The sequence below is a fragment of the Papio anubis genome, chromosome 11, assembly GCF_008728515.1.
Source record: "Papio anubis isolate 15944 chromosome 11, Panubis1.0, whole genome shotgun sequence".
Taxonomy (NCBI): domain Eukaryota; kingdom Metazoa; phylum Chordata; class Mammalia; order Primates; family Cercopithecidae; genus Papio; species Papio anubis.
The window spans coordinates 47,588,269-47,613,183 of record NC_044986.1 but is presented as its reverse complement, the minus strand read 5'-3'; the positions used below and the strand labels follow the sequence as shown (position 1 = coordinate 47,613,183).

General features: G+C 34.5%; 1 protein-coding gene across 2 annotated transcripts in view; it reads right to left on the bottom strand.

The window, feature by feature from the left end:
* Positions 1-24,915, bottom strand: part of PRKG1 (protein kinase cGMP-dependent 1) — a 1,324,128-nt gene that overhangs the window by 814,895 nt on the left and 484,318 nt on the right. For both annotated transcript variants that reach the window (XM_031652620.1, XM_031652619.1), the window contains exon 3: positions 18,791-18,904. In XM_031652620.1, coding sequence (XP_031508480.1) covers positions 18,791-18,904 — 114 coding nt within the window. The remainder of the gene's footprint in view (positions 1-18,790; positions 18,905-24,915) is intronic.

Below are 24,915 nucleotides of genomic sequence, written 5' to 3'. Positions count from 1 at the left end.
TCACATGTAGCCATTCAAAAGCCAGAAAGAATGGAAATGCTATACTCCAATCAAACCTTTGGCAAGGTTTGTGTATTTTAAAAGCCACTTTATTAAGGTAAGACTGATATACTAGAAGTTGTATATATCTAATATATGCAACTTGATGACTTTAGAGTAAGTATGCAATTGTGAAACCATCACCAACATTTATGCCATAAACCTATCCATAACCTCCAAAAGTCTCATCCTGCTCTCTTATTTACAAGATACTACTTATATGATGAATCTAAACTTGTCAAACTCACAGAAGTAGAGAGTAGAATGGTAGCTGTCAGGGGCTGGGGGAAAAGGGGATGGAGAGGTATCAGTGAAAGGGGACATAAGTTTCAGTTACACAAAATGAAGAAGTCTCAGAGAGCTACTGTGCAGTATAGTGCCTACGATTAGCAATATTATATTCTGTTATGTGTTCTTATTGCAAACAAAAATAATAATAATGTATTTTATAATGCTGTACTTAATAATTACAAGATGAAGGGAAACACTTTGGAGAGGGGTCTCAAGAAATTTGAGGGATAGATCGATAAATGAGGGTAACTAATATCTTTATAAAATGAAGAGATGAAAAGAGGCTTCTTGTTCTAATGAGAACTGTTGCCTATAGAGAAGCTTGGCTGGGGAGAGTCTATCTTGCAGTGCATCAACAATAGATGTAAATGGCTTCTAACATAAGTTGCCACTGTTAGCAAGCTGCTACAGTATAGCACATTTAAGAGGTAACATGACCCTAATAAGAATTCCTGAACCTAGCTCATATCTGAAATCACTACTCAAAGACAAGAAAGTGTCTTGTCCTCTTTGTTTCCAAAGAAGCTTTTTGCCAGCTTATATGAGGCACAAAAAATAACAGAAGCAAACAATGTTATTTAACATGTTCTGATATTTAGTAGCAATATAAAATTTTAGTAGACCCTCATAAGTACATGCTTAAGAATTGGCTCACTTGAATAATGACTTCAATCACTTTTTATTATACTAGGGGATTTGTATGTGGGCTGTCATTCTTTATAATATCATTTTCTTATTGTTTATTTAAGAATCCATATACTGAGTAAGGCTTGTGAAACTACAAAGCAATCTAATTATTTCCAAGATCAGGTACACAGACACTTACTGCAAATGAGTTCTGTCTAACCACCTTCTGCGGAAGATTTGTTATTCAAAACAAGAAAATCTTCAAGGTAGGAACCTTAATAATCACTTGTCCTGTGAAGAATTCCAAGTAGTTTCTTCCCAATAATTGGAACTCCAAAGGAATTGTTTCAGATATTTATTAATATAACTACAGTTAACCAAAAATGTAAAGAGGATAACCAGGACACTACATACTCTTTATTAAAAAATAAAAATAAAAGGCAATTGACATTTACTAATATGGCTAAAAAGGTACCTCAGTATTAAGAAACTCAAATTCATTTTGAATGTTGAGCAAAAGGCTTGTATTATATTTTCTATTTGTTGAAAAAAACTTTTGGCCCTATTCCTTAACAATATGGAACAGCCTGAAGCTCAAATTTCTCTAGTATCCAATGTTTTGGATTTTGCAACTACCTAGTTAAGATTATTAATACATACATCTCTTTGCTAATCAGTGCTAATTACCTCTATCTTTAAAAGAATGAAGAAATATTGCCAGATAGAATCTGGGGGTACTTAATAGAACAACAGCAGCAGCAACACAAGTGTTTCTAACAAGGACAAAGCTGACTGTGACTTTCTGGACAAAGCAAAAAATATACACGCATAACAATTCAGATTTAAAAAAGCAATTTTTGTTTAGTCAATTTAAGGAACATTTTTATAGGGCCCATTCTTAGCACTCTACGGTTAACTAACAGAGGAAGTCTACCTTAAGTGGTGAGTCTTATTTGGGGGCTTAGAGATAGTAGGTGCTCAATACAACTTTGATTGAAACAGAGTATACATTAAAAATGATCAATGACAATAAATGTGGGGGCCAGGTGCAACCGCTCATGTCTGTAATCCCAGCACTTTGGGAGGCTGAGGCAAGTGGATCGCTTGAGCCCAGGAGTTCACAACCAGCCTTGGCAACATGTTGAAATCCCATTTCTATCAAAAATACAAAAATTAGACAGTCTCATAACCTGGTCTCAAAATGCATAAATACATAGATCAAAATTTTAAAAAGATAAAATTTCTTTTAAAGAGTAAATAAATGTGGGATTTCTCTTTGATATGACAGGGAAGAAAGTCGATGGCCTTCAGTAAAGACAACGATCACTTTTGTTATGTGGACACTGCTAATAGGGCTCAGGTAAAGGGACACAGGCTTGACAAGTTACTATTCCCTATGAAAGGGCATCAAAAAGGCAAGTGCAGGTTGAAACCATATTAGTGAATCCTGTTTCATGCTATAGACTACTCCAGGTGAAGGTTTTATATCATTAGCAAGTTAATTCAGCTCATCCATCAAAATTTACTTCAACGCTATCATTTTATGCATCAAAAATATTTTCAGAGTCACTAGTAGAATCAGATAAAAACAAAGCTTAGGACGTAATTATTTCACAGCTACTCCTCCTCCATTTTTTTCATGTGTCAGAAAAAAGCCTTATGAATTTGCTTAGATTATTAGTTTTCTAAATTAGCTAACTGTCAAGGTGAAGGAGGAAAACTTTGAAAAGCAGTGTCACAACTTAAGTGTGTAAATGAAAACATCATGAAATGAAAACATTCGGCAGATATTTCCTGCTGATTGTTTGAGACCCTGCAAAAGAGTATTATAAAGCCTATGAAATAGTAATGAATACTCCAAATATATCATCACTAAGAAATCTTCATAGTTTAGTTGAAGGAATGCCTTCATATCAGCATTTTAGCTTCTAAGAAGTCAACATCCTTGAAGGCCTGACGCACATTGAACTCTTCATTTCCTAAGTATTGTCTCCAACTTCCAGGTTCAATATAAGTCTCCTGAGAAATGTGAAAAACTGGAATGTGGAAATGTGGAAAAAAGTTAATTAAGGCAGAGTCTACACCTGTAAAGACCTGACAAGTTAGTGAAGAAATTTCCACTATTCAGCATGAGATACAAATAACAAAGGAACTAGAAAAAAGGAGGAGGAAGTTGAATGGGACTTTTAAAAGTAGATGTGAGTATAATAGTCAAAGATGGGGTAAAAAGAAATTTTACATGGAAGGCATTAAATGGAAAGAAATCCCTGCATAAAGGCACCAAAATAGAAATGGCTCAGGGGGCTGGGTGTGGTGGCTCACTCCTGTAATCCCAGCACTTTGGGAAGCTAAGGCACGTGGATCACTGAGGACAGGAGTTCGAGACTAGCCTGGACAACATAATGAAACCCTCTCTCTACTAAAAGTACAAAAAATTAGCCGCGCGTGGTGGCATGCACCTGTAGTCCCAACTACTTGGGAGGCTGATGCAGGGAATTGCTTGAACCCAGGAGGTGGAGGTTGCAGTGAACTGAGATCATGCCACTGCACTCCAGCCTGGGCAACAAGAGAAAAACTTCATCTCAATAAATAAATAAATAAATAAATAAATAAATAAATAAGAAAGAAAAGGTTCAGGGAACCTTAGAAATCTCTGTTTTTCTAGTTATGAGGTAATTAAAAATGGTTGTCCTGGAACAGGAAGCCATTATAACAATCATCATTTGTTGATTACTATTTTATCTGGAATGACACTCTGCATTTGACATATATTACCTTATGTAAGCCTTGCCCGTGAAATATATCTTATTATCCTCATTTCATGAATGATGAAACTGAAACTTAGAGAAGTTAAGCCACTTGTTAAGGCCCGAAGTATATTCAATCTTCAACCCAGACTGACCGACTATGCTTCTGCCACCATGCTCCCTTGCCTTAGGAGAACCATGGGGATTAAAACCACAGCTTGGGGAGTCAAAGTGAGCAATATAACCAGAAACCTCTTTAGAAAGGTTAGAAAGTAATAGGATTAACTCAGTATCCATGTCCAGGGTAGACGTAAGGGGAAAAAGACTAGAAGCCACTGTTACCCTTCAAGGGAGAGGGGAAAGTCCTAGCTAGCTAGGTCAATGGCAGTATGGATAAGGAGGCATGATAGAGCCAATGGACACGAAACACTATTCATTTGGGTGGTTTTGATTCTCCACCTCCACAGTTTGTATCCCTTCTGTCTGTTCTTTTTCACCTACCTTGTCCTCTGTAAAAAAGGAAAAGTATAGACATTCATTAAGTATCTATTTAATACTGTATATCAATTACTAAATCTCATAGTGTTTGATTCTAGAAATTTAAACTCAGAGGGGTTAAATAACTCACTTAGGGTAAAAATACCCCCAAGCAACAGAGATGTCATTCATACTTGGGGCTAAAGTCCATGCCTCTTGCCATTATTCCCCAGTCTGTGGAGGTAAGTAGAGTTTGTACTGGAAGAACTGGAGTATGGGAAGGTTGAAAAGGAAGGTGGGCAATCATTCTAATTCCTTATATCACTTTGTATATCATGTGTGTCTCTTTTTCAAGCTATTTCCAAGACTTTAATAATGCTTTCAAACTACAGTCAGAGTAGAAAATGCTAATTTATCCTTCAAGTTATACAACAGAATTATTGTACATGAACTAAAAAAAAAAAAAAAAAAAAAAAAAAGTCTCATGAGCTATAACCCCCTCTTAAAAAGGTCTTTAAATGCTGGCAAGCTTCTGTGATTCAAATGAGCTTGACGTTCTGTTCACAATTTGCTAAGATACTTGAAAATCATTTCAAGGTGAAATAATGAAGTGCATTGACTCTTTAAAGAGGCACTTGAAATGCTAAACAGAAGATATTAGCATTAACAGAAAAAAAAATGAGCCTTTTTACAATTACTAGTGAGTTCCAAAGCTACTATGATTTCTCACGAGAGAAATAAAAGCAAGAGTTGATTGAATTATGTCAATAATGAGTTACTTGGGATTTAAAATTTCAAACAAATCCAAAATTAACAAGAATTTTTAAATTCATAAACACTAAAATAATGTATTCTATTGAACCAGAGTCTGGCCGGGCATGGTAACTCATGCCTATAATCCTAGCACTTTGGGAGGCCGAGGAATCCTAGCACTTTGGGAGGCCTGAGGCCATGAGTTCGAGACCAACCTGGCCAACATGGCGAAACCCTGTCTTTACGAAAAACACAAAAATTAGCTGGGCATGGTGGTGGGCACCTGTAATCCCAGCTACTTGGGAAGCTGAGGCACGAGAATCGCTTGAATCTGTGAGGTGGAGGTTGCAGTGAGCTGAGATCATGCCACTGTACTCCAGCCTGGGTGACAGAGTGAGAAAGAAAGAAAGAGAGAACGAGAGAAAGAGAGAGAGGAAGAGAGAGGAAGGAAGGAAGGAAGGAAGGAAGGAAGGAAGGAAGGAAGGAAGGAAGGAAGGATCAGTCTGAAGAGTAAAATAGCCTCATGCTAAAGAAATATTCAAAGTTCCTTCATTTTTCTTTTTCTCAGTAACATTCCTTTATAGCAAATTGACTTTTTTCAGAAAGATAGATTAATTCTACTGTGTATGAGTTTCATTAAATGTCATATACAGCAGACATTGCATGTATGACTCATACTTTGTTGATTTCCTTTATTTGTAGATACTCCCACGTGCTTTGGTACTTCCTAGATTCACACCATCACCACCTCCCCCATTCTCCAGTCCCTCATATACCTAGCTAAATTTGATTTTGTGTTTATATTTCTTAACATATCTTCTGAAGTCTTTCCTTAATCCTTTTTGATTGTCCATTACATCTCATGGCCACATTTATTTAGAAACATTTAAGGCCAAAAACATTACAAATCTTCCCATATTATCAATAAACCCCTATCAGTACTTTTCTATCAATATTCTCTATGAGCTAAACACCATTATTAAAATAAAATGTGTTTTGTAAAGTTTTAAATACCAGTACCAAAGTCAAAGTTCACGGCTGCTTCACCATGGTCATACCCAAAGACTGTTCACCATGGGTCTCCTACATAACCTTTTAAGTTTTTTTTTTTTTTTTTTTTTTAGATGCCAAGGAAGTGATCTCAGCTACAATACCATCATTCTACTTCCAAAGATGACTCCTGAAGAATGCTGAAAAGGGTATGGAGAACACAGTAAGTTCCAATTTTTAATTACAAGCCCAATGTATAATTCAAGTATGATTAAATTACACTCTTGGGGAGTTTGAGTAGAGAGACACTTCTTATAGATAAGGCATAGGAATATTCTAAATGGTTATAAAATGGTTTATTTTATAAGAACACCTTTGGCAAAGAGATTATATCAGAAGACAGTTTACCTGTACTGTGGGTGTCAGTTTATGAAATGTGTCTTAAAATTTGAAAACTTTTCTGGGTAGCTTACCACATGGACTAATACATTTTTCTCAAACATTAATAATAATTGAGAATCAGTTCATAGGAGAAGCAGTGCAAATATGGTCACCCAAATGCCATGAATTTATATGCCTTAAGATCTCATCTGGAAGAGACATCTAGTGCCTATTTAACTAATGCTCAGAGACATTAATGACACGGTCGTAAATAAATCAAGCTTGCGAACATTTAATTTTTTTTTTTTTTGAGATGGCTCTGCTGAGCAATTAAAATCAATCAACATAATTATTCCATAAATTTTAAGCTACTGGTGATTCAACTGAGTGAAACATCTAAGTCCTAAAACAGAATGCCAGACTGTCATCACAAAGATTGGGAGAAACCTAAAATTCAAATGCTCTGAAGGCGTGCCAAGTCAACCACTAGACATGTATTACTGTTGAACATATCTGTAGAAAGACACCAATTCTCTCATCACTACTTGCTATTCCAATTTAATCATCCTTGTTAACAAAGGGCATGCATAACAGCTTCCAATTCGAAGTATTCATGAAACATGAATACAAAGTATTAATATTCTAGTTCAAGTTATTAAGTTGCATGGACCAACGAGAATATGCACATTGAGAGCAGGAAAAAAACCACATTTTTTAATAGCAAAAATGAATTGAAAAAAATTGGAAGATGAGTAGAAGAAAAAGCACACTAATAGTATCATATAAGTGAAAAGCTCAAAGGGAAAATGAAAACAAACTCCAGCTACTTTGACCCAAAATAAAACCTTAAGAAAAACAAAAACACATAGCAACTATAAACAAACAACTAATATTCAGAACTGAACATGATTATTAAAAAGCGGAATAGTATGGTCTTCCCTTTTCAGATATTTAGGAAGAGAAAGAATAAAGGCCAAAATGTCAAAGTATTTTTTTTGGGGAGTGGGATTATAAGTGATTTTTAAAATCTTTACATGTATGTATTTTATAAATACATTACTTTTACGATCAGAAAATTATGAAAAATTTTAAAAGGCATGCTAAATAAATTCAAATAATTATAAGGAAAATAGTCTATACAGAAAAATATTCTGCTGTTTTTATAATTGTTTACTGTTGTCCATGGTATAAGTTTATCGGATTGAAAAAATAGAAAGCACAAGCAGGAGATTCAGAGAATGAGTAAATACAAGATTACATCTTTCATTTAGTATTTTCTCTTTTTGCTTCTGAGACTTTTAAGGTATTTTGATGTATTTAAACAGAGTTCCAAAACATCTAGAGCTCATTTCTATTTTTATTAGTCATGAAACTAATAGACAAAGGGCGTTGATTTTTTTTATGTCTAAGATCTCTTCCAACTCAAATTTGAGTTGCAGAAGATACTTAGCATTTCAGAAATTCTGCTTTTAAACTTTCAATAATTTTGTAGCCTCAAAACTTCATGTATTACATTTTGGGCTCCACATAGATTGGGCCATTTCAGGTTGGGAGAATCCCATTTATTTTTTTTCAGGATCTCACTTTGTTTCATGTTATGCTTAAGCTTCATGGATAACTTTTATTGGTTGTGTGTCAGAGACAAATTCCACTTAAATTGGTAGATTTTTGCTCCATGTATTAAATGACAATAAAAGGCAATGAATATGAGCAATTTCAAGAACTTGGTTAACTATAGGAATTGCTAAATTAAAAATATAGATAAAAGGATTTCATTTATAAAATAAGGTTATAAAATTATAAAATATAATTTTATCTATCTGATCAAGGATTTGGCCAGAAGAAGCTTGAATCTTCTACGGGGTCAGTTTTTGCATTCTTATTAAAATTATGGCCATCACCGGCAACTTTACCCAGAAAGAATGTGGTGATTATAGATTCAGGTTCTTCCTTAAGGCAATTAAAGAAGACAGATGAATTGAACACCACAAGTCCTGAGTTTCCAGGCTGCATCTTAAGTTACATTCTGCATTTGTCATTTGTCTGAAATAGTACTTTTTAAAATAGTTAATGCTTTAAAGGCATGCTCAATAGCCATCTATTTGTAATTTGTCCAAAGCCTTGGTATACTTGGCGCATCCTCAGGTCTGTGTACACACAGACTCAAAATACACAAACACTTCTCATGAAGTCCTAAGAAATCTGGCCAGGAGAGAAGTGACGGCAACAGGACTATGGGAAAACACAGATGAATACCCTTTGCCTCTTCACAGACCAAAGTCATACCTCCAAACAGAAGCACTGAATTCAATGCCCAGTCTGTGTCATTCAATCTCTACCCCTCTATCCTTACCTGTAGTTTGGTTTTGACATCAGTGCCTCTTGTACAAGTTAATTCAAAGCATGCATATGAACCAACTTCCCCAAGTAAGGGCTGTGATGAAAAAATTAGGGTCTGGGATCCTGCCAGGGCCTCCAGTCTCTGGAGCGTGGCCCTTCTTTCTTATTCTTCTTTATCTATGGGTTTCAAATTGTGCTTTTAGTTACTCAGGTTCTGCAAATGATGAAAGTTCCAACTCCCTTCTGGATTATTTCTTGCTTTTATAGCATCAACTGTGATGATAACAACTGTTACAGAACAGTAAGTGTTTACTGACTGCATTACGTTCGTTTCTGCACTAAGCACATCACAGGCATTCCCTTCTTTAATCCTTGTCACAGTCATAAGGGGGGTTCTTACCATTTTGAAGCTAAGAGAAATGAGACCCAGGAACAATAAATTGTTTTCCCAGGGACACAAAGCTAGTAAGTGGCAAAGGATGAGAACCCAAGCAATATGCTTCTGGACACAAATGCTCAGAACTATTCTTCTCTTTAATTTTGGCACAGGTCAGTTTCTATCTCCTCCACTAAATCTGTCAATGCTAGTCCAGAACAATTTTTCTCTCCTTCCAAATTCCTCCATTTCTTTAGATCTAGTCTGCCAATAATTCCTTGTAATCTTTCCATATTTCCTTTCTTCCCAACTAGATTATAAATATCTTAATTGCAGGGCTATGCCCTCTTTCTCCATGATGCTCCCCAGAGAGTTCAGCAGTGCCTCACATGAATTTGGTATGAGTCTTAGAAATTCTTGATAAATGACAGTGCAGACCTAGAATTCAATTTTTATATATCAACTGCCCAAAACAGCATTTGAAATAATGTAGTTCAATATTTTACTGGTGACTGTTAAGGAGAGAGATACAGTTTAGAAATCCAGTGTGTGACCTTAAGGAAGTTTCTTAAGCTCCTTAAAACTCAGTTGCCTCACCTATGCAATTGCAGTATCGATCCCTAATGTGCAGGACTATTGTAAAGGTTAGAGATTCTACATATAGCCAAGCGGCACGTACCACAGTATACAGTTGATAAAGAACTATCATTACTTAGGTATTCAGAGTAACCCTGGATTCAACTAGAAAAGTGGTCTTCAAACTATTTTACCTGACCTGAACTCAAACATTTCAGAGAATAACTTAATCCAGGGGGAGGAATGAGAGGGAATGAATAGCAAGGGAATTTAGGGCAACTGGATGGAGCTCCTGGAGGCTGTTCCCCTATTCTGTAACCAGAAAAGTCTGTTCTTATAAGCTTCACAAACAGAAGTACTCTATGAAATTTTACTTTAGAAATAAAGCAACAACAACAAATAATCCACTTAGGAAGATAATTTAAACAATGCTGTTTGATCCCACTCAGAAGGTTATAGACAACCACACTTTCAGGTCAATGAAGTGTTGCTCTTCTAGAAGTGGAAGGAATTATGAGGGTATAAAGTGAGTATTTATCAATGAGGCAGACTGTTTCTCCTTTAGAGAAAACAAGTAGTAAAGAATATTTAGCTATCCCAGTATGTAAGTATCCTGGGGTACTACCTTAGTACCCCAGGAAAATGTTCAGCTATCCCAGATCGATCCTTGAATCTTTTTTTACCTGCCTTCTGAGTAGTCAATATTTAGTCTCTAGGATCTACTGTCACCTTCACAGTGAAAACTCAATTCTTCAGGACTCCTGCAAATATTGACTGGCTCACCTCCTTGCCTGTATCCTTCAATACTCCAGGCCTCAGATCTCTACAGGTCTCAATTCCAAGGAACTCTCCATTTCTTTTTCAATGACTGTGATATATGGATGTCTTTTCATCTTCTAACTATAGAAAGCAAAGAGTTATGCAACCCACCTAAGACTACCTGGATCACACTATGAATTAAGTCAATGGCCACCTATGGAAAGTACAAAAGACCTTTTCACTATGAGTCCAAAAGGTTGAACTTAATACATTAATGAGAAATGTATTTTGACATTGGAATATATGAAGACATTATCAACTCAGTTGTTTTCTTAAAAATGTCCATTCACATTTGTTTTCACTTAATCCAAACTATACTCATGACCATGAAAAGGAACAACAAAAAATCAAATGAAACTTTTTCTTTGTTCTGTTTTTCTACCAGCATGCTAACCATCAAGTTTAATAAATCTAAAAGTGATTTTTGTTAACAACATGGCTGGACAGTCCATGATTTTTTAATTTTTCCCTCCCTCTCAATCTGTTCTTCTTTTAATTTTACTTCTCACTATTCTTCAAAAGAATATGTTAATAATATGTACAAAGCTGATACTCTTTACTAAGGTTGTGTTTTACTCCTTAAAAGAAAAATGCAACTTTCCTTAAATATCTCTGCTCAACAGCAACAAAACAAGAAAAAAAGCTGCAATGATGCCAATAATAACACTGACTACTTATTATAGAGTCTGGAATTCTCTTTTAAATTCCTCAATATAGACAATTTGATGAACATGATAGTGTGCATATGTGTAGGTTAACACTAACTGGGCACCTATAGGGTATAGTTCAGTCCTCAAACTATAGGGGCATTACCTGGAAGGCCTTGTTACACACAGATAGCTGTGACCCACCACCAAAATTTCCATTCAGTAAAGCAGAGGCCATAGATTTTGCATTTCTAGTGATGGCCTAGGTGATGCTGATGCTGCTGTTCCAGGGACCACACTTTGAGAATCATTGGGGTAAACAGCTGAAGTTCCCTTACTAAAAGTTCATACATTAGGTATGGGTAGTAGGCATATTAAGAGCCTTATTCAGGAGTCCACACATGGGGGTGGGGAGCAGGAGGAAAAAAGGAGAAGTGCTTATAGGAAGGAGTTTAAATTACTGCTACCTAAATTTGCATCAGAGACTCTGTTAATGAACTACACCAACGCACTTCATGATCTTGGCCTGCATTTTCTCATCTGGAAAATCAAGGACAATCTCTTTCATCTACTAGATGGAGGTATTTTGAAGATTACATTACAAAATGCATGGGATGACAGGTTGTAAATTATAAAGCATTATTAGCATGATAACTTAGAAATTTAGTCAACAAAGAACATCTCATAAGCAGAGCGGGCTTTTCAGATTCACCAACGAAGTGCCAAAGTTACATTTCCTCAGTAGTCAGAGGAAATCGTAGGGGAAAATGAAGGCAAACACACTTGTCACGACTCACCTTATCCTTTTGTTATGTTATATAAGAAAAATAATAATTTTTCCCAGTCTTCATTCATTGTCGTTAGCTGCTGTTTAAATTTTCATAATTCCTCCTTTGAAGAAATTGATTAACTAACATATTTTATGTAAAAAAATGTAGCTACTTAGTAATGTCTTAAACATTAAATCGTAAAGTTTCATCTCGTGAAATCTCCATAAGGGTTTCAATGCATTACAAAAACTAGATCCTGCAATAGGTTCTGATTGCTCATTATATGTCTCTAAGGTGTTAAATTTATGACTTTCTCATCATTATGTTACAGAATTCATCCTTTCATAACAGATGTACTTAACATGGATCCATGTGCTAATATTTAAAAATTTTTGAAATCATAACGTGCTGTATAAATTTTTGTGTAAGTGGAGTCCTCAGACCAACAGAAGTAGTTTTATAGATACACTTGTGCTTAAAAGCAAAATGAAACATTGCAGACAAAATTCAAATGCCTGTGACAGCAGCTATATAGCAAAATAGTGTCAGACTTATGGCCCTCCTTCTCACTAGTTACGGACATGGGCCTAGTTGCTTAACTGCTTTAGGTCTTAGTTGCTTTAGCAATAAAATGGGGGTAACAACACAACCCATCCCGAAAGCACTGAGCTTCGTGTGCTGTTCATAGTCTTCAAATGTTATCTGGTTTAATTACTTATTGTTACTGTGGAAACATCCATTAGAAATTCATCCTGACCCTGAACTATAGGTAGGAAGGTTTCCTTTAAGAAAAATAATTACAGAAAATACAGTATTGGCCTATGTTACTAATTTACTTTTTATTCTTCAAATCAGTTGAATAAATACTAAAAATGCCTCTAAGCAAATTGTTAAATGAATGAATGTAGATTCATTATACCAAAAACTGACTCAAGCTTTACATGTGTGGGAGCTTCTTGTGGTGCAGGTTTTTGTGGGAAAATTGCTGCTTCTGCAGGATTAAATAACAAAAACTGCTAAAAAAAAAAAAAAAAAAAAAAAAAGTAAAAAAAAAAAAAATAAATAAAAATTCAGTGTTTCTTGCCTATTGTTTAGATTTCCTCGTAAATTACTTGTGATCTTTAAAATGTAACACCCCATCAGCTAAAGTCTGACTCTTCTTTAGAAATAGAGAATATTCAAAGTATTCAATGATTTAGTAATTAAAGGAGGGAGAGGGAGAGTAATTTATCTAGCCTTAGGAAGGAATTAAATTTATTGCCTTTCTTTGACTACGGGAGGTACCTTTTGCCTCAGAAGCACTGCTAATATATGACTATTTACCAGGCCTGGCCAATATAGAAATTGGACATGAATTTTTGGGAAAGTAGTTACATATACATTATAAATACATTTTGATTGTAATAGTTTCCCTTAAGCCTAGGGAAAAAAAAATCTTCTCAACCTGTAGAAGAAAATATAGTTTAATAATAGTTTGCCTCTTCTCTGAAATTCATTTTCAGTCTACTTAAACAACAAAGAAATTAGATGAAAATATTGCTTTTGCATGTGCATTTGTTCTTGTTAGTCTGTTATGTAGCAGCATTGGTACCTAGTGAATTGATTCCATTATTAAAGAAATTTATTTCTCAGGGATTACATAATTGGATTTATGTTACTAATTTCACAGTATTCTTTAATAGACAAATGCAATGAAAATTTTACTAAGAAGAATATTGTCTAATTAACTCACTAAACAAGTGTACCAACTTCCCCAAGATGCTGCCAAAATATACTTTTCACTTCATTGTCCGCAATGATAAAACTCGCGGGAAATCACTTAACTATCCCTTCCACAACCAGGGTCACGTTTCTACTCATCATTGACCCAAATTTAATTTGTGCCTTCTCTCTTTCTTTCAGGATTCTTGGTAAAAAGCATGTATTAAACTGGGAGAAAGCAAACACGCATCTTTTTAACTTACCTCTCAAAGGCAGCACAGTGACTGTCTCATCAGCCCAGTTATCTCTCCGGCTCTTTTGCTGTAGCACAGCAAGCATGACAGTACCTGGGTATTTGTGCTCGTGAAAACCCAGTAGCAATTGTTTGTGCTAACGGACAGTGTTGCTTCATTTTCACATGTGAATGTATCTTTATCAAAAATCTAATACTTCATGGTGCTCTACAATATTTTCTTAAAAAGTATCTGATTGCTTACTTCTTGGTTTAGGCATCTTAAGAAATTTCCCAGGTTTGCAGCTATTATAAGAGCTTCATCAATGACTCCTTTTCATTCACAGTAAAAATTGGCATTCATGTCTTTTGTTCCTTTACCAGTAAAAAGCATAGTGTGGATGAATGAGATATTGAGTCTAGGTATTAGGTATAGGCATTGTTTTTACAGCATGTAAAAGTATTTACAGCAAAAAATTCAGTCGAATCTTCTATTATTTAATTCTTGTTCATCATTTAGGTTTTTGACAGTCAGCAGATTTTTCTGATACAGTTTGAATAATGTAATGCTTAAAACAGCTGCAAGGGAATGTAAAGCTATTTCACTATATAGACTCAAATTTATTTTAAAAACAAAAATAAACAGAAAACTCCAGACCTTTAAACTTTGTTTTTAAAATGTCTATGATGCTTAGTAAAATATCTTAAGTAGTCAACTTCCCCTTTACTAATAACCTAGGAAAGTTTAAGCATGGAAACTTAAAAATATTCAAACCAAGGCAGAAAAATAGTTTTTTACCCGATATTGTTAAAGTCATCAATTTGTCAGATTTCTTGTAAGCTTTTTAGGCTCTTTGGCATTAGTAACGAAGTATTTTAATAAAGGAAAAAAAACTAAATACTTGTTATTAACAATTTAAGGAGAAATAATTAGTCAGATATTTTGCCCAAGTAATGTCATAAAATATCTACCACATCCACCATAGATATTCTTTGTAGATAACTTTCTGTGGTGATTATATTGACCAGGCATCAAGATGTTTCCCTGAAAAATGCTTTTTATTGGGTTTCACTGGAGTATAGTTGAATGAGACCATTTGAATAATACATGACCAAAGGTCTGAAGGCACTGTGAGGAAACTCAAAGTAAGAGAAGCAGGGCTTCAATTTAATATTTCCAGGCAAAAATACCCCCAGTACAACACATGTCACCGAATTCCTCTCATTGTAAATGAAACGCCTTTTCCTTTTAGGTTTCCAGTAACTTCAACTTCTCCATTTTTGAAGAACTTTGGGCACAGAAGCAAGGCCCAGGGTAAGTGCAAATTGATATTGCTGTAGCTGTGAGGGTAGTAAAAGTGAAATCACACCCAGGATTGACACTTTAGGAAAACGTGATAATGATCTGCTTCCAGGTGTGGGGACTGAGTAAGTAAGGGGTATTCAAACAACATGTGAGACATTCTTGCCCCTGTGGGGTTGAAAATGGATGATAAAACTCCTTTCACTAGACAATGTCAAAATATTTCGAAAACATTTTTAAAAAAATCAATACTGGAAACATTAATTGGTGCTGTGGAAACCAACTCTAACAAGTGATTCTTTTCCCATCCCCATGCCACTGGGAATGTTTGTGACTGGAAAGATACGAAGTGGCCATTTTCAGATCACAGTTAATAAAGAAAACTTGAGGCTATTTAAGCCATGAACAAACTCAAGACTGTTGTTAAATTTTGGTTTCCAATATAATGTTAATTTTATATATTTTTATTTCTTCATTCCTCAGGGAAAAATCAATAGTTATTTTATAAGGCAGAGGCAGACTATGAATATAGATCTGAATCATACCAGGATTTTTTTCTTTGTATATCACTGTGGTTTTGATTTTTAAAAAATATTCTTCCTGGTGTTATGAGATCTTCCTCCTTGTGCTATCATGATAACCACTGAAAATAAATGTTATTTATTTTCAGAAGAATGCCAATTTATTTTTTTCCCAGATGAAAACCAAAGAGCTTGCTTCAGACTACCATGGTGCTTCTTTCTGTTGGATCACTATGAACAAGCTTAAAATCATATTTTATAGCATATGTCAATATAGAGTTTTAATAAGAAAACTACTTCTTGATAACGTAAGCTTAGAAGAAAAAAAACACAGGTGTTCTGATCATATTCATTAGCTAGTGAAGTTACTGAAATGTATTTATTTGCTCCTGATACACTTGCAAAAACTGCTCTCCTGAACAGGAAACAAGTAATGTACATTGAAAAACTATTGAATGCTACCTAAGATTTAGTTACTACTGTGAAAATAAAATGCATTAAGATGCCAGATAACTTTCAGGCTGATCAAGGAAAATAGAAAAGAAAAAGGATCATCAACATTTTCAATCATGAACAAAAGTTGGTGATGTTAGGGTTAAGGAGGTCAAAAGCCAAGGTATGTAAGAAAGAAGAAGCTTGGATAGGTCAGCTATTGTGTAGAAAAATATTTCCCTCAGAATTAGACTAGTACGCCCAAGTGGATGAATCCATTTTGAATGATACTCCAAATGGTCAATACTCCTGTCATTTGATACTACAAATGACACGATGACAGGAGAAAATGGACAAGTTGATGCAATCTTGAATACTAAGAAATAAGTGAACCTTAAAAGCCAAATAAATTTGAAGACATGTTTTTATCACATGTAAAGAATAAGACAGCATTGGGAGTTATATTCTGTAGTCATTTTGTAAAAGTAGCATCCACAATGTGAGCTAATTAGAATCATAACATATCTAACCTGAAGGTTTAATTAAAATATATAGAAAAAAATGGCGCTTGAGGCCTACAGTCCCAAGTACAATCTCCCTAGATAGCAGAGGTGGCATGACAAAAAGTCCTGAAACAATAAACAATCATTATTCATACTTCATACTGCTTATGAAACATTTGGAAGAAACAGTTGCTCACAGATATTGTTTCTGATTCATGCACAAAACCTCTGTACCTATAAATGCAGGTATATATTTGCACACCACCAACTCTAGGCTCTTTTGTCAACACAACTTTTATATCTTAAGAAGGCACTGTGAAGAAACAAACACGCACACATGCACAGATGCATTCTTGAGCTTTCTCTGAGTCTGTGTTAAAGAAGAACATGTTCCATTACTCATTTCCCTTGATAATGGATGCTCTGACCCCAAAAGAGTTAGGCTTATAATTTGCATTCAACATCTAGCTGCTTCTTGTTGAATTAGATTCATAGTGTCTATTTAAATTTGCCAAATAAGAGTACAATAGATGTTGTGCAGATGAACATCACTATATAGAAATCTAATAAGAAAACTGATGTTTATGAAGCAAACAAATCATTTTATTAAAAATCTTTGCTGTAAAATTCATGTAAATAAACTATTTAAAATATTTCTTTAATAAAAATTCCATGTTCCATAAGATTAACTACCATGTTATTACCAACTGTTGGCTTTTGGAAATTTTGTAGTTTCAGTTAGATTAAAGTATCAAGCCTGAAATATATAAAAATGTTAAATACTTTAAAACAAAAAAAAAACTACTTATAATTCTGAGATATCATCAAAATATGCTATTCTGGTCTTTTTTTTTATCTGAAAAGGAATATATTTCTCATGAAAATGAAGCATGATTGTAAAACCAGTTTCACTTAATGGAGCCATGACTATTCTTTCTATAGTTAAGGTTCTTTTTAAGTAAGTAAAAGTTGTGGCAGATTCTATTATGGTTTACTGAGTCTCATTCTTTGAGCTATGTAATTGAATGATCACTTCAAGTAAAAACATGGCAGCATCTATCAATCAAGAGTCCTGTGCTTTCAGAGATCAAGAATCAAATGCCAAGGAAGACTCATCCTAAAAGGGGCCCATTTACAATTGATGTTACAGTGAATCCAATGAATAAAAAGGTGATTCACTAATAAGACACATAAGACAATTTCTGGGACTCCAGCTGGCCATGCATTCTTATGTTTTTTTAAATCCAATTTCACTGTTATATTATCAGTTATATGCTGCACTTCTGAAGGAAAAAACTAATACAAAAAGTAGTCAATGAGATCCAGATAAAACTAATTGAAATTCACAATGTACTTGTCATTTTGCCAATAGCATTTTTTTTTAAATGACAAAATCTAATCAAAGTAATCTGTGATTGAAATCAACCACAGGAAAATGTATCAGAAAGACTTTTCAAACATGAAATACATACATTTGCCTAAAGATGCAATGAACCTTACATTGTTGACTTTTGAATTCAGCTCTGTTTGTTATACAGTCATTATATACTTACTCAGGAAGCAGATTAAAAAAAAAAAAAATCTTTTTCCTTCTAACTATTGCAGCTGCTTCTGCCAAGCAACAAAAGTTGCTAGAGAAATCATATATACACATACATGTAAAATTAGGGAAACAAGCTGCTTTATTGCCCTGATTTAAAATAAGCTCAATCAGTAGAAAAGAAAAATGCTATAATATACAGCTTGATGAGCAGCTGAAGGCAAAAATACACTCAGATGCAGTTTTAGAATTCAGGAGATATCTTACTCAATGATGTTTGAATGAGATGAAGGACATTTCTCCTCTTAATTTTTCTAAACCACTGAGTAAACAAGTGGAATTTATGTGAGGAATATAACCCAAAATAGACAGACATGTAAAAATTTCTTAAATATGATCCTGACACTATAGAGAGAAAAGAAAAAGACTTGCTCTTATTTGATTCAAATGTATAAAATTATATCATTTAAAAAATCCCAATTATGAGAATTTATTGATTAAAGGATAATTTTCAGAAATCAGCAAGAAAATGTAATTTATACAAAACTGATTGTTAACAATCACCTTTAGGAGGAAAACAAATACATCAGCTATATGGCGGGGCAAAAATTAAAATACAAACTAATAAAATTATAAAGATTAAATAAATGGGCATTTTAATTAACATCTCAAAGGCCTAGGGAAAAGACATTAAATATATTTTAAATATATGAAAATAGTCTTACTCTTGACGGTCGCTGTCCGGGTACAGTTGTAAAGAATAGCCAACTCCCCAAACACTTTTCCTGGACCCATGGTACACAACTTCACACCTTCTTTTGTAACTTCAACCTTACCATCTAAAAAGGAGGAGGGAAAAACATGTTATATAAATTCTTTCTCATGCTTCATTTGTTGCATTTTTAATGTGAAGAGGAATGTTAGGCTCATTTGTAAAAATGCAGTTACCATTTTAAAAAAAGTCACCAAGAGGCAATGCAAGAAATGAAACAAAATATGGAAGTTAGGAAAAGTACATATTTTCTTAAATTTACTACTGAAAAGATTTGATACGAGATCCAAAACAACAAGTAAAGATAGAGACAAACAGGCAAACATAATATCATTCCAAGTCTGTTATTAGTAAACCATGGTAATTCCAATTTTAACATAATTTTGAATCTGAAAGAAAACTTGAGTAAGTGGTACATTTTCTACAGCACATTTCATACTTGAAAATTCTCATTAGTAAGGCAGTTATTATGAAGAGGGGAATTACTTTGACCCTTGGCCATTAGTTAATTCTGCTCTTGGTATCTTTTTATTTAAAACATCTTGCCTGACTCAGGCAAGACTGTCTTATCTGCTTCCCAGCTCTGCAATGTTGACTGTAAGAGAAAACAAACTACAAGGGTTGAGGGAAAAGAAAACTGTGTTATGACAGTTTATGTTTGACAAAGGGCTTGGAAAATGAAATGTTAAAGGAAGAAAAAAGCTAAGGAAACACCACGTACTGGGTATACATTGTTACCTGCAAGTAAGAAAAATGCTATTTATGAGAGAAATGAAAAAAAAAATATATATATATATATATATATATTTTTGAAAGTCATACCTATGTAGACTAAGAATTTCATCACCTAATACAATCAGGGTAGAAATAAAAAGGCAACAGAGTCCATTCTTGACTGACTTCTCCTCTTCTATTTTTCTCCAAGTTATTTATCCACGGTCTACAGAAGAGAAGCTTAATACCTGGCAAGAGAGTTAGCTTGTGTTTGAAAGGAACTAATGCTCCTCCAGTGTTTGCCAAACTTCAGGCCTTTATACTTTGATTTCATAATTGTTCCTTTATTTGTGTGCTACCTGTAATATTTAACCTTTTAGAGTATTGACATTAAATTCATTCCTTCACTTTTAAAATCAACCTGGTTTTATCCAGGCAGTAATCTTTGTAACAACTGAGGTTTAATGTGCTGATTAATTATTTTCAAATACTATGGAGATAAAATCTTAAATATATATATATATACACACACACATATATTTTATTTTAAGTTTAATCCATATACTAGTGGTACATGATTCACCCTTCAGAGGACATTATCCTACCCTGAAAACTGTTTCACATAAATAGTATCAATGAAGAGAGAATTCTGCAGTAATTAGAATAAAAGTCCATAAAAAAATCTCCTCATTATTTTTGACTGGTGTATGCATGCCCCTTCTGTATGTAAAGAAACTAGTCAGGAATGAACAAATTCAACACTTCAAAAGGTTTACAAAGACTTGCTTACACAGGTATGGCCAAATATTCTAGCTTTCTCATGGTTCACTTCTTGACTGTAGGAAAGAAAATTCTTCCCCATCAAAATCAGTACAGTAAATTCATCTTTTCATAAGCTTCAGATCGTTCCCACGGCATTTTCCTCCTTTTTTTTCAGTGGCAAGCCTATGCCCCTAGAAATTTCATCTACCACTCAAGAATGAGAGACAGGACAGAATATAACACAGAGGTTAAAAAATTTGTATATCATCTAAAGATAGACCAAAATTTAGTTCTGGTTCCCTTTTCTGTTCCTTACTGGCCTTGTGACCTTGGGCAAATTGCTTAACTTCTCTTTGCCTCAGTGAAATGGATACAATAAAAGCACCTATTTCATTGGATGATTGTCAAAATTAAGTGAGATAAAGCAGGTAAAATTCTTAACACAGTATCCTGCACATAGCAAATGCTTAATAAATGCTTGCTCTTATCACTGGCATTATTTTATTATAATTTATATGGAGGTATGATTTATTAGATGACATTGAAGCACAATATTCCATCATCTACTACAGAAACTAACCAAGAACAATGTAGGATAATAGAGGTTTTTAATTTCCCCTCCTCCAGTGGAGAAAGAATTTGTTTTCAGATTCCCTCTCTATGGGGGGTTGAGGAGAGAACCTTTTAAATCACATCCAGAGAAGAAAATAGAAGCTCAGAAAGTCATACCAATCTTCCTAGATTAATGCAATGGCTTTGTATGTTCTCCATTTGCCTATGCCTGGCCAACATTTGATGTAATGTTTCTTCAGCCCTTACAGCCTAGTGGTAGAGACTCCAAAGAATAATATGTAACAATTTTTCAACACTTTATAAAATTTTCTTGACCTACAGATCTAGTGTCAATTATATTAATAGATCTGAAAGCAAAAGGAATAATTCCTAAAGAACTTTCATAAATAAATGATTTGTACAAGTCCGTTTCTCTGACTCTTTGGGTTTGATAATTAAACATTTTCAGTGGAAAGAAACCTATGGGCCATGCGAGTAAAACCACTACTAAGAATTCTATTAGACAGTTTTGGAGTTTTTTTTTTAAAGGAGGAGGAACATCAGGACTATTGTTTTAGCTCAGTGATTTCTTAAAGGAAATCTATGGACCCATTACATCAGAACTAATTTATAAAGATCAGATATTCCCCCATAGGAAAGAGTGAATGTCCCCTCACTGCCACGACCACCATACTCAGTTGTACTGCCACTTCTTTCCTGAAAAACCATGCTTATATAACACTGATCTGTTTCAACTTACTGACAATTAATTTTCTAACGAATTATATTTCCTATTCTCTTATGACATTACAACCAGAATTGTATAAGTCTCCAAAGTTTAACATTTGTGAACAAGCTCACTTCTGGTTCAAACATATTTTCCTGATCTTATATTTGCCTAATTTTCTCATGTTTAACTTATTTTTTTGATAAGGTAGGTATAAATTATACCTATATGTATATAAATTATTCATACATATGAATAATCAGTGCTGGTAACAAAGGGTTGTATTTCACATTAATTGGAATAGCTAAAAATCACTTAGCTATATTGTATTTGAGAAATAGCAGTTTTGACATAAACATATTTTCCAGGCTAAGTTAAACACTGGAAATTCAATATCCTCACAATAGTCAAAAAAGTAAGGGATGTGATGTCATATGATAGATGAGAATGATCCAAAAAGCACTGCTTTTTTTTTTTTTTTTTTAGATGGAGTCTCCCTCAGCCAGGCTAGAGTGTAGTGGTGCTCTAGTACCATATGGCTCACTGCAAACTCTGCCCCCTGGGTTCAAGTGATTCCCCTGCCTCAACCTCTCGAGTAGCTGAGATTGCAGGCACTCACCATCATGCCCGGCTAATTTTTTTTTGGAGTATAGTAGAGATGGGTTTTCACCATGTTGGCCAAGATGGTCTCGATCTCCCGACCTCGTGATCCACCCACCTCAGCCTCCCAAAGTGCTGGTATTACAGGCGTGACCCACGGTGTCTGGTCCAAAAAGCACTGCATTTTTTAAGTAAACGGAAAGACGTAAATGATAAACAAAACTCAGTGTCTGTACTTTGTTACCTTGAGTCAGAACTTGGTATCCTTTCTCACACCTGTTATGTGAATGGGGAATGGCAAATTCAAGGAGGCAGGACACACTGGATACTTTAATGAAGGCTCTTTCAGAGACATTTAGAAGTATCCCAATTTTCTAAGAGTCTAGTGAGTTACTGGTCTGATATGTGAAATTAGTTAAGCTAATAGGCCACTCACCAGTCTTGTAGCAAAATTAGAAGTGATTACACATTTATAAATGATTTCCAAGTATAAATGTGTGGTTCACTTAAGAAAGCTAAGAATAATAAAAACTTACTGCCTACATCCAGTTACCCCCAATCTCACCTAATCAACTTCTTTTCTTCCTCTAAAGTATTAAGGTAGTCATGAGGCCATTCCCTTAGTTTTATACTCCCTTAAGGAGTTGTGTGTGTGTTTTTTTTTCTTCTTCTTTTTCATTCTGTGGCTACTTCTGAGATTAGTTTTACACTGACTCCATTTGCATAGAAAGTAGGTGAACTTATATCTTATTATTTAGGTGGGAAAGAGGGTAAAACAAATAGGGAAAATGTCAGGTAGGCTGAATATATAGCATGCTTTTGCCAAAGACATACCAAATTTAGAAACAGATCAGTTTGGAGGTTTTTATATATTATAGTTTGCTGCTAACTTTAGAAATGCATTTTGATGAGTTTACTGCTGGTCATCATTGATTAATGTGATATCTATTTCGTTAAAAAAAAAAAAACAGACATTCATTAGCATTTACTCATGATTGTTTCAATACTTCAGTTTAGTTTCAGTTTCAAATATGTTAGATTTCAAATCAAAGATTTCTTTTTTAAAGAGTATCAGAAAGTTGTTTTCTGAACACCTTACTAAGTTCTAGACTATTTCTACTAATTTCTCTAAGCCCAACAGTTACTAGAGGCTATTAGATCTTTTACTTGGGGAACAAATGATAATCCAAAATGTGGTAATTTATGTATTCTGCTTCTGTGCATTTTACTATTTATATTTACTTTTAAAAAATATATGACTAGATTGGTATAATGTTCATTGTGTCCTCTTACCACCATGTTCATAAGGAAGAAATATAAAAAAATTCAAATCATTTTAATTTGAATTCTACTAAATTGCTAAAGTTGTTTGCATAAGAGAAGATTTGAAACAGTTGGCTAAAATGAGGTTTAAAGGGTTAATTATAGTTTTATTTAGCTCTTTTATTGCTCCTGGCATTGTCGTGAATAATTGAAAGATGTATCATGGTAACTTGAATGCACTTTTAAATTTTACTTCAGGCAACATATGCCCATTTATGCTCTGGAATGAGTTGAGTCATAAGTCCTAAACCTTGTCATTTTGAGAAGCAATCAATCTTCTGGTTTTTGGCACCACTATACACGTACCACCCTTGGAAGATGGTAAGTATTAAGGGATCCCATTATAGCATATCTACACCTTTGTTTATCTTTTATAAGGCCCTATAAATAATGGAAGAAACTGAGTTCTCCGGGAGACTCAGAACCTCCCGGCTTTGTTTATCCTGATGAGTTTTTCACTAACCTGTGGTTTTGTGCCATACGGACTTTCATGATAAGTAGAATCAGCTTAGAGATTTATTACTGGCAGGCAGAAATAGAATAGCTGGCAACAACCTGATTATAATCACTGTGCTTAATTCCAGAGATCTTGGTTGGAACATTCAGGACAACTTGATTGACTATTAAAGGGAAACAGGTGTTATAACAAAGGTCTTGTCTAGACAAGAACTCTTATCTCTTTCCTTCTGTAATCTGTTTGACTACGCCTTCATGATTTTGTAGGTTAGAGTCTGTATAAGGGCTTCTACAGTTGCTAGATTCAAAAGGAACTTTCAGCATTCTGGTAGTGGGGCTGTGCTGTCACCAGCAACGATGTAATTTCCTCTGGGAGATGGGGTTCATCGGTGGATCTTTCTTAATAGATTAGGCATACTGTTACATAAAACTTGCCTTGCAGGGTCATTTTAGATGGAGGGGGGTGCTGTCACCCAGTAAGAAAGTAGAAATTGATGAGGCTGCTATGGGGCTACCTATGGGGAAAAGTCATCCAATTCCCAGGGACAGACTATACACTTAGATATCTCCCTTAAACCTGTACTACTTGTTAGTCATTTATGTATGTCTTTCTTAAGCCACTGTAAGAAGGAAAAGGATGACTGCACTGTGAGATGCAATTTTGTTCTTGAATTAAAGAATGGCAGTGTGTCATTGCCTTATCAGTTGTCAGTTTAAGATTGCTTTCGAATCTGAATAGATAAAGTCTCTCTGGATCTGAACTCTTACCCCCTAGACGATGTGTTAACTCTTCACAGTATTAATCTGAATGTTTGAAAATCATTCTTCGTTCATTGAATAAAGCCTGTGAGAAACAGCCCTATTTTAGTTTGTTTTACTCCTAGTTGGCTACGTATCTTGCTTAGTAGTTTCTCATTACACATATATATGTATTAGGTTTTTTT